This window comes from Rhipicephalus sanguineus, chromosome 11 (assembly GCF_013339695.2).
Source record: "Rhipicephalus sanguineus isolate Rsan-2018 chromosome 11, BIME_Rsan_1.4, whole genome shotgun sequence".
Classification (NCBI taxonomy): Eukaryota; Metazoa; Arthropoda; class Arachnida; order Ixodida; family Ixodidae; genus Rhipicephalus; species Rhipicephalus sanguineus.
In genome coordinates this window covers 122,672,833-122,684,079 of record NC_051186.1, presented here as the reverse complement: position 1 = coordinate 122,684,079, position 11,247 = coordinate 122,672,833, and the positions used below count along the sequence as shown (strand labels likewise).

At 48.7% G+C, this 11,247-nt stretch overlaps 1 protein-coding gene across 1 annotated transcript; it reads right to left on the bottom strand.

Moving 5' to 3' along the window:
• Window positions 1–642: 642 nt before the first annotated feature.
• Window positions 643–1,971, bottom strand: LOC119375352 (uncharacterized). Its single transcript, XM_037645530.1, has one exon. It carries the CDS (start codon window positions 1,969–1,971, stop codon window positions 643–645), a length of 1,329 nt encoding a protein of 442 aa, XP_037501458.1.
• Window positions 1,972–11,247: the final 9,276 nt, after the last annotated feature.

Sequence of the window (11,247 nt, the reverse complement as noted above, 5' to 3'; positions counted from 1 at the left end):
TGCACGAGGGTCGACCTGTTTTGCGGACGAAGGTGAAGGACCCGGTGTTCAGGACTTGCAGGCCCAGTTGATGGATAACGTCCACCAGATCCCTTCCTCGTGACGAGCAGGTGCGACTCCCCCACATGGTGTGATGAGCGTTCATGTCACCACATAGAAGGTAGTTGTGTCCGAGTCGAGCCGTCAGCTGTAGCAGATCGGCGGCGTTCCACCGCTGTCCCGGACGCACATACACAGAGGCCACTGTCGTATCAACACCACGTAGCCGCACTGTCACAGCACAACACTCGCACAACACAGCACAACACTCGAGTGACATCGGCCACGTTAATTTTCGCGTGTGGTAGTTCACGTCGCACGTACACCGCACATCGTGGTCGACCCTGGGGATGTGCACTCACCATGCACGGCGCGGCTTGGCACGAGTCGAGGATACATGACGTGGCGCTATGGTAGCCGATGTATCCGGGGAGTCGCAGGTCGGCCGTTGCTACGTACACCTCCTGCAAAGCAAGCACGTCATACTCGCTCCGCGAGAGGTGCAAGAAGCGGTCTGCATGCCGCCGCCGCAACGAGTTAGCGTTTCACTGAAGCACACACGGGCGGCGGCGGCGGTGGTTCCCTGCTGGTTGCAGATGATTGTTAGCCATGGTGGCTGTTAGGAGGGTGCACGCCACCTGCCTGAAGGCAGATGGAGCGCAGCTGGTTCTCAGGATGTAGCAGGTCCGCAACCGCCCTTAAGAGGAGCCTCAGGTTTGCGTTCTCCTGATCAGCATGAGGCTGCGAGGTTGCCTTCGTGGGTGGGCGAGGCTTGGCTGAGCCCTGCTTCTTGGGACCAGCAGGCGGCTCCCGCTGTTGTGCGCCTGTTGGACGCGGATCCTTCGATGGCGCTCCCACCGCTGCAGCGTAGCTCTTGCCTTTGGTCTGGTTTAGTTGAGGACCATTCGTCCCACTAGAGCTTGACCGCAAGGCTGCTTGAGCCTCGCGATGAGGCAGGTACGTGAGAGATGACGCCTTGATGGTGGCCAGGCGCCGCTCTCTTTGCCACAGCTGGCATTCCGCGGAGTCAGCTGAATGTGGCCTACCGCAGTGCAGGCACTTAACCTTGCTGGTGCAGCTGGCGTCCTTCCCATGGTGGTCACCGCAACGCAGGCACCGCTCTAGTCTCCGGCAAGCTGCAGTGATGTGTCCATAGCGTCCGCACCGCAGGCACTGAAGTGGACGAGGCCGGCATGGCCTGACTTTGAACGCCATGCGAAAAAGGTGGACACGGGCGGGAGGGAAGGGGGAAGCGAACCGCAGGATCAGTGATGTCCCTTGTCGCCTGGCTGCAATCACCGGCACCTCGGACGTCACTGCAGCCAGCAGGGCCTCGTCAGTGTAGTCGCCGTCGACGCCCTGCACCACACCGCTGCTTTGTGAGCGGTCAGCAGGAGGGCGGGCAGTCACGGGTATTCCCGCGAGCTCCGACGTGGCCAGTAGGCGATCCATCCATTCTGCTGTAGATGCGTCGGCTGCCACGATGTTCTTTTTCGTGTTTACTCGCACCTCCTTGACGCCGCGCAGCGCAGAGAGAGCTTGCGCAATGGCAAGGCGGGAGGTGCGGTGAAAGGAAGCACCGGCGTTGGCCGGTCGGAAAAGAACTGTGCCGGAATCCAGCGGCGACAAGGCAGAGCGCAGCATGGTGTCTGCAGCTGCAAGCACTCCTGTAGAAGCGGCCTGAGTCGCAGTGGGCGGTTTGGCAGGCTCAGGGACAACGCGGGCAGTAGACGGGTGCGCGGCAGGAGTGGCCGCAGGCGCGGTGGGAGGGCCGATGTTCCCAACTGGTCGCGGAGCCGTCGAGGCGCGCTGGCGACGCTTCTGAGATTTTGAGAACACGGTCTGAAACTCGTTCTCGTTGGTGCCATCGGCGTCGGGGGTGTCGGGTTGCTCCTCGGCAACCGTATCACTTGGCGGTGCGGTAGGCGACATAACCGTGGCACGTTCGGTTGCTACTGCTTGCATTTTGCGCGAGGCACCCTCGTCGTCGCTGCCCGACTAGCTAGGACGCGAACGCTTGCGCGTAGACGTAGTGTCCATGTCATCAAGCTCAGGTTCCGTGTCTACCGGCAGTGGTACGTTCCGCGAGTCGGAGACGAGCGCGGAAAAGTCATGGGCCTACCGACTGTGTTGGGAACGCCGGGAAGGGCTGTTTGAAGTGCGGCCGAGGTATCCGAAGAGACAGCGGTGCTGACGGTTGGGCAGGAGGCTCCCGAGGTCGCCAGGCCCCTTGCGATTGCATCGGCGGCGGCAGCAGGCGCCGGTAGGTGAAGCGCTGTAGGTTGCTTGCCGACGACCTTGCAGAGTCGCTGCGCTTGTTCATGTCTCAACCGCACCGTGTTGGCGTTGGCGATAAGGTTCCACAGCATACGGGTACACGCGACGCTCTCCGAACGCCTGTGCGACGATGTGCGAACGAGGGGGCGCCGTGCGCGTTCGACAGGCGTCGCCGAAGATGGTGGAGACTCCTCTGCCATGGTAGCCGTGATGACGGCTGCGTTAGAGACATGCCGGTGACAGAAGACACTGTCGCAGGACCCAGGTCCTGAAAGCGGCGACAGTGATCCAAATGCAATGTCCGTGATGAGCACTCTGGTCGAAAGAACTCAAACAGGAAAAGAGAGTCCAAGAATGTGAGAAGCACTGCGTGAGACGCTATAGCGTCTCCCGCGGGCGCAAGAGCTCCAAGCAACACGTCTGCTCTCTGTGAACGCTCGAAAGGAACTCGGCTGAAAGACGGTGCTGTTGGTGGCGTTACCGTCTAACGCCGCTCGCTGGAAAGCGAGAGGTCGCCCGTTCGATTCCGCGCGTCGTAAAGTTTTTCTGAATTATTTTTCTTTGTGGCCTTATATATATATATATATATATATATATATATATATATATATATATATGACGGCGACGGCAAAAATCAGCCGAGACTGTCCATATAATTGCTATCGCAATGAAATTCGGCAGATCCGACGTACCTTGGGAATCGATGTTATGCGAAGCATGCGCAGGAAGGTGACTATGTCGCAATTTTTCATATTGAGCGAAACGTGACGGATTGACGCCAGGGAAATGTGGAAATGGTAAACGCACACACATATTTTGAAGAGTCGCACACGTATTATATAACCAGTTGTTTACAGTTGCTTGACGATGCCGCCAACAGCAACATAGGTGTTACCAACACCAAACGCAGTAAGCTGCTATGTAGTGCTTGTATTCTTCAATACTGGATAGCGCGAATTCGAATAGGACAATGAAGGAACACAGATGCACAGAACAGGCGCTACTCGCACCTAAGCTTTAATCAGAAAAGTTTTTCTAGATATACACGCAGCCGAGTGGCACGCGCAGGCGCACTGTACGTACGTTACAGTCACAGTTGCAGTTGTGGGAATTGCGTTACAGTTATTATGTTTATACTTATCCGTTATGACGGAGAACGTACGCAGGTTTCACGAACCCGTGTGCATGTGGGGCAGAGGTTCTTGGCAGTTCTTGATTAAGGACATCATCACCGTGATCAGTGGTCACCAGCAGCTGGACAGGACTTGCTATCGGATCCGTTCGTGATCGCGGCTACGAACGCTCTAAGTGCAGTGAAGTGCGAGGTATAGTAGAGCTGGTGGAACCCGCTGATGGCTTTTACGAAGAAATTATATATGACGCCTTCTGTTCTCGACGTGGCACCGAGGTCTTGTGATGTAATGTCCACATCCAAGCCGTCCTTTATGCCGTCTAAGAACCAGGCGCTGTTGGGTTTGATAAATCAATGCTGAAGTCACCGGTAATCATGAGGGACATGGTCTTCTCGGCAGAGTTATTGTCGGAAGCATTGACCCCAGTTTTTGCGTAATCCACGTGGTCAACGTTGTGGACCACGTGGATGAGTGGATGGTAGCTCAGCGTCTTCCAGGGGTGCTCTGTCTTCAGCTCCCTAGCTTTCCTTGCATCGGCCGCTGTGGTGTAGTGGTTACGGTGCTTGGCTGCTGACCCGAAGGTCGCGGATTCGATCTCGGCCGCGGCGATCGCATTTCAATGGAGGCGAAAAGCTAGAGGCCCATCGACTGTGCGATGTCAGTGCAGGTTAAGGAATATCAGATGGTTCAAATTTCCGGCGCCCTTCACTGTGGCGTCTCTCATAATCATATCGTGGTTTTGGGACGTAAAAGCCCAACAATTACTATTATTATCACTTCCCTTCCCTGTAAATGTGCATGTTCGCGGTTACTGCATTGATCGAAACTCTGCGGCGCATACCCGCATAACATGAACTCTGGTATGCGGGTATGTGCCAGGGCTGGGCAAAGATACTTTGAAATTGTATCGCGATACGATACAAGATACTCGGGCAAGAAGTATTTGAGATACAGATACAAGATACTCGCGGAATAATTGTATCCGATACGATACTTCCCAATTGTATCTTAAGATACTTCGATACATTTGCAAATTTGCTGTTATAGATCTATATAATGAAGCAGCAAAGACCTATGTCGAAATGTGTTTACTTGAAAATTTCTTAACTGCGACCAGCTTTGTTTAATTTTAACAAAATACCTGTTTGTATCACAAGATACAAACTTTCTTGCTCAAGGCGTATTAGTTTCATTTCTAAACGACTTATTGGGATTTGTTTGGCTGCTTAACATGACAGCTCTTTAACTGCTGCGCTGTTAGTTGTTTTTGCTTGACACTTCTGTCGTTTATTGGTGTCGCTGCTCTACTTGGCGAGCAGATGGCTGGTTACCATCTACTTGCAAGTGCCTCCGCACGATGGCGCAAATACCTCTGTGCAGTCCTACCTTGTCTGCAAGCGTATTGTTTTCGTAATACCGCATCCACCGACAGGTGTACAGCAGCAACAACGTTGGTAGCGATATTGTTTGTGACGCATCGTGTAAAGACGATGAACTACATAGTCGGCGCTCACAATTAATTGAGGACACAAAACTGCAGTGATTTTTCATATTTTACTTATCTGCTTATATCGCTTATATCGCTACTTATCTGCTTTTACTTATATCGTTAGCAACATATTCACTAACATGCCATCTTTTACCTTTTGTTCTCCGAGAGAACCTGAGCCGCCAGGAAACGTCTGAGACGTATTCTAGCGGCACAAAACGCCGAAGGTTCTCACTTCTATTCACATTATTGCCACTTCTAGCTCTGCATACCAATACTTTAAGATGACCTAAAAAAAAGAAAACGAATATATTTAAGTCAAATAGCAAGGTGGTTCCGTATTAAACAATCAAAGCGAATAAGTATACAGGGCGTTTCACGTAAGTAGAACCCAATGTTAAAAAAACAAGTGATTAACCACCGCTGAATGAAATCAAAGGTTTGTCGTTATGTGGCACTCGTTATGGTATGTTTTGTACTAAGCTTAACAGGTTAATAGAAGCGCGATAATGCTTTGAAAGCCTTCTGTGCTGACGACGGACTCGGCCATCGTCAGAGACAGACTCTGAGCAGGGTCATATTTTCGTTTCCTTTTTTTTTTTGCCCCTCTCTTTTTGTTCCTTTTCTTGCTCTCCTTTTTTTTTGTAGCATCTCTCTTCTATCATCTTTTATCTCCCTTCCCCCAGCACAGGGTAGCCAGCCGGTCTAAGAACTGGCTAACATCCCTGTCTTTCCGCTTGTTTCTTCCTTCCTTCCTTAACTGGTTAATTAAATAAGGTCAATTATGCGACATTGCGACATTTTTAATATTCACTTTAGAGCCAACTGCGCTTCGACACATCGTAAAGAGAATTTAAAAACGACAAACCCAATATTTTTTTGGCAGCGTACATGCTGCGTGGTAAATATTTTTGGGCTTTTAGAGAAAGCCCGCGAAAATATGAAATAAAACCACGTTCGCAGACAGTTAAAAAAAAAAGAATAAAGCAGAGAACGTATTTTAGCAGCAGGTTACAAAAGACATATTACATAAACAGACGGGCGAAAAACTATGCAGACGACTAGGTAATGTATGGGGTGCAAACGGAAGACAGCAAAGAAAGCACTTGTGCTAACAATTAAATTATCATTAAAAGAACTCGAATAATTTGGCAGGAAGAACAAAGACACAGTACTTCAGAATATTTCCTGTTACGTAAATGCTGGTTCTATTACATCTAACGTCAGCACCGTTAGTGGGACGGTTATTAGAATCTCCTTTGCATGCAAGTCAATCTCGTCGTACTATGCAAGTCAAGTTTGGATCACAAGATCTTTCAAATCGCTGATGTGTGAAAGGCGCGAGGCGCAAAGCAGCCCCATTTTTGCATTCTTGAGACATTACAACGAAGGATCACGCAAGACAAACTTCGATAGTGACAGTATAGCGGCATCAGAATTTGCGCGAAAGACGCCGCACACATTGGGAGTACGTACGCAGCAGAGTGCAGGGTCTATGAACAAGTGTCATCACATCAACACAACTAAAAATAAAGAACACATCGAGAAAACAAAAGGTCGACAGTGCACAGACGTTCGCGCGCTTGGTTTTGTCCAAATCGCTCGCGAGCCATCACGTCACTCTGCTCCACCAATGGGGACGCGTATACCTAATCACCTGCCCTCACTGGAGCACTCTGGCGGAGGGAAAGATGAAAGAATGTCGCGGTTGTTTTGTTTTCTTCTTTGGCATTATGGGCAGTAGTATCAGCTTAAGAAGCGGAGTTCAGCCAACGTTTATTGTTTCGCACGGTGCTGTTTCTATAGCAGTATCTTGTATCTTAAGATACACGATACATTGCTGAATGTATCGGAAATACAGATACAGATACTCGTTTTGCAAGACGTATCGCGATACAGATACAAGATACCCAAAGAGTATCTAAGATAGTATCGAAGATACATGTATCTTCGATACTGCCCAGCACTGGTATGTGCCACACGTGACTGAGGGAAAGGGTTTCATGACATACGCGACAGGTATTTTGCGTTATTCATATCATCACCAGTGAATCGTGTTGGTCATACACTCATCCTATGCTATGCAAATTTTGGTATATTACAACCTATGGAGACAAAGGGGAGAGCGCCCAGACGTAGGCGGCTAGATAGATAGATGGATACGTAGATAGAAACGCCCAAATTGCCTGAGGTTCGCTAAGAAATGCTTCGCATTTAATAAAAATTTGGGAATGGAAAAAGGGAAATGGAGGGACAGGTTAGCGATAACGTGTTTGTGAGTATGAAGTGATCAGTTAACAATACACGGAAATAATTTGATACAAACTATTCCTGACAAATTCGTATTTTACTTAGAGTATACATTTAGTCAGCTGTAATAATAATGGGTACACGGAAGCCATCACGCACCGTTTTTACTGCCACATTAAAGTGAACAAGAATATTCTAGTGCACTCTAAACAGATGTGCGTTTGTTTACAGAGCTATGACATCGTTTGCCACAGCGCTAGGCTAATTAAAGGAGTACTGACATGAATTTAAAAAATTTTCGGGTTGTTGCTCTAAATGAAAGCACGGATGTCGAGAACCCTAAAAAGAGTGTCGTGGTGCCTGGGGATGCATTGCATATATTTTTAACCCTTTCAGCCCTGGATTTTTTATTTTGGCCGGAGACATTTTTTTGTGCGTGTTTTCCTATTAGTTGGGACCTCAGAAGGCCAAAAACGAAAAATTAAGCCAGTAGTGCAAGTATTTATGGATTAATTAGCATGGAATCAAATTAGGTAATCAGGGCTCACTGGTTGTGAAATTAGGAAAATGGCTTTTTTATTTATGCTACTCACTAGAGTACACAAAATGTGAACCACGTCTCATTTTTCAGTGTGATATTCCTTGAAACAGGTTCTTTACGACGTCCCGAAAACGGCGCTTTGCCGCCTCACCTGACCCGCCACGGCGTCAACGATCACTTCGGTCAAGCTTTTTCTTCTTTGTGGCTCCCAGCTCAGCAAATATGTCGCAATTTTGGTGTCAATCACAGTGGGGATCATTGAAGAAGCATTTCCCCAAAAATGAGCAGTTTTAGTTTCATTTCCGAGATGCTAGGGGAACTTTTATGCGGTGTCGTCAATTGACGACGCCAGGGCCGAAAGGGTTAATACCGCTTCTTTCAACCAGCAGTTTCCGTTTCGGTTTCGAGAGGGCGGCTTCACAGTGACGTGTCAAGTCTGCCCGTGACGTCACGGGCAGACTGCAACCCACGAAATATGCACCTGCTGTCCATGGCTGTCAGTCGAACGTGGTTCATAATGAGTGAACTGTCGCCCAGTGCCTCCGACAGCGATTTCTGTGATTTAGGCTGCATGCAGAACCCAGACTTCGCAAACCAAGTGAGCTGACTTGAAACGTCATAGGGCTCTCCATGCGGTGAAGCTGCCTTGCAGATGCTGGGAGATGAAAACTTTAAAATCAAACTTAAATATTTATACGTGTTTCCCGAATGCGGTGTGGGGAGAACGTTAACACTACATGCCAAGGAAACCAAAAACGTCCGTTTTGCTGCACTTCAAAATCGTGTCAGTACTCCTTTAAGGAGGCCAGTACACCAATGTGGGTATGCGCCACAGTCTAAAAAAATCATCATCATCATCATCATGAAAACGTTCCCGCGAGCAAGAAGGTGTAAAAAAGACGCTGGCCGGTAAGTGGGAATGTCACTGCCTATTTTATTTAATATATTACTAAGCTCTATTCCTTCTCACAATGACGGGAAAGTGTATGTATACGCCGACGACATTGCTTTCTTTTCAGCTTCTAATGATATACACTTGCTATATATTACTCTGCAATCATATCTGAAGGAGATTGAAGTATGGCTTAGTGACCTGCACATGTCCCTTAATGTTAACAAGAGTGCTCTTCTCGCGTTCCCGTTGACTTCTCCTGTGCGAATAGCACTGATGTATGGGCAGGATTTTATTCCACAGGTAGATTCATTAAAATATTTGGGCATAATATACACGGCAAATCTTAATTGGAGCCCACATATTGAGTATATTGCATCCAAAGGATTACGTGCACTTGGTTTGTTAAAGGGATACTGAACAAAATTTTCGCCGCCGAGATAAATGGCGCAATTGAAAGATTGGGTGCTGAAATTTGTTGAAACAAGCTTCATTTCAGCCAGAGACTAGCAGAAAATAATGAATTTAATATATTTTTCGCAAATTGGCGCGTCTAGCGGCCGCGCCGCGAACTAGAGAGGAAGTGACGCGAAACTCGGCGGATACTGACTCGCCAACCGTGCTCGCTGGAAAATCGCTTACTAGTCGACATAGGCCTCCCAAGCTCGGCCAGGGGGCGCTGCGGCGCACGCGTTTCGCCGCCTTTCTAGCGAAAACCGGTCGCTCCCCTCTCCGCGCCTGCCTTTTGACTGCGTTGTCTCCGCACGTTCAGGCACCCTGCACGCGCTGTTCTCTGCTCGCCGTGCACGTGCAGCTTCACGTGTCGCTTGCTCTGAAGGTTTAGAAAGATCCCAGAGATGGAAAAAAACGTTTTAACGGTGGGAATCTTACCAGAGGAGGACGGTTGATCGACCACCTTTTCGGGACCGAGCAGGTCGTCAAGGGCGATGCTGTTTGTGCGAGCGCTACGTGCGTGCAGATGCTGAACGGGCACATTTCTTTGACATGAGTAGGGAGGTGACTGCGCGAGTTCTGTAATTATGTTACCGGTAAAACGCACATTCGTTGCGGCAGTCGTGTATACTCGGAGCTGTCAGCAACCAACCAGCACGCTTTCGAGTGCGTTTTCTATTGATAACTTTTCAATTGCTTAGATGCCAAGTTTGTCGTGCGGCTTTAAATTTATTATGAGCTCAGTGTGAAGAGCATAAATTTACATCTGCCCTGTTGAGTCACTGGCTGCATCGCAATGCGCAGTGTTCAGTTTCGTGGGAGTTTCACTTTTGCCGAGGTTTGCATCGAATGATAACAACGTCGGATCGCAAGTTTAATGTCGCCTTGGATTTTTTTAGAGCTCCCTTTGACAGCATAATGATATACGCAAACAAAAAATAAATAAATATTTCATGCCCACTTCGACGATGCATGTTTCTTGCAGAGGCGTGTTTCATTTCGAATAATATCGACGCCTGATCACGCACCGTGTTCGCTTATTCGAATGTCGCTTTGGTTGTTTCGACAGCTCGCTTGGTCAGCATCATACTATACAGGGGCATAGCCAGGGGGGGGGGGGGGGGGGGGGGGGATCAAACCCTCCCCGAAAATTTTCAATTTTGCTTGCGTATATGTACACGCACACATACAAACGCACGCACAAACATACATAAAAGATGGTTGGACCCCCCCCCCCCCCCGAAAAAATTTCTGGCTACGCCCCTGATACTATACAATACCCACTGGGATCGCGCATGTGTATGATTATGCCGAGATTTGTGCCCAATAATAAGCGCATCTGAATTCGCGAAGCCATCGAAAATTTAATTGCCACCTTGGTTCTTTTTTCAGCTCGTTTCCAAAGCGGCATGCAAGGCTTTTTATTACGTGCCGAACGCATGACATTAATACGAGGCACGCCGTGGTGGATTAATTCGGATTAATTTCGGCCACCTGGGTTTCTTTAACGTGTACGTAAATCTAAGTACGCCGGTGTTAGTGCATTTCGCTCCCATCGAAATGCAGCTGCCGTATGCGTGAATCGAACCCATGACCACGATTTTAGCAGCGCAACACTTCAGCCTTCTAAGCAATCACGGCGTGTCGCATGCAAGGCCAATATAAATGCTCAGTGCAAACATACAGCTTAATTCTGTTTACAGGGAGCCGCGACGGGAAATGTACCGCAATCAGCTGAATTAAACACTCACGGTACGTTATTTAAACTGTGGTGTAATAAGCCCAAATGCTCCGCTGCTGTAACATTACAAATGGTTGACTCGGAAAGCCAGCGCGCAATCTCGAAACGTACAGCGGCTGTCTATTTGTTGTAACTTCGGTTCACAAACGCACTTCCCTTTCAAATGAGCACGATCATCGCGTTTCTCCCCGTTAATAGTTCGTAATAGTGTGTACGACAAAAACTGCTTCAAGGTGACAAGACCGCGAAAGCATCGCGGCGAACTGCCATAATCCACTCTTGACGCCTCTGCTCCTCGGACTGCTTGCATTGGAAACGGTAGAACATGACAGGAAGTTTTCGGCTCTTCGACATTTTTAAACTTTTGTGACAGTTCACAATGCAGCAGGACTGCGTGCCTGCTTTCGAGTACGACGAAGGAACGGCACCCAT

Excerpts from the sequence above, each read along its gene's own strand:
- LOC119375352 (XM_037645530.1), bottom strand. The coding sequence starts at position 1,971 with ATGTCGCCTACCGCACCGCCAAGTGATACGGTTGCCGAGGAGCAACCC.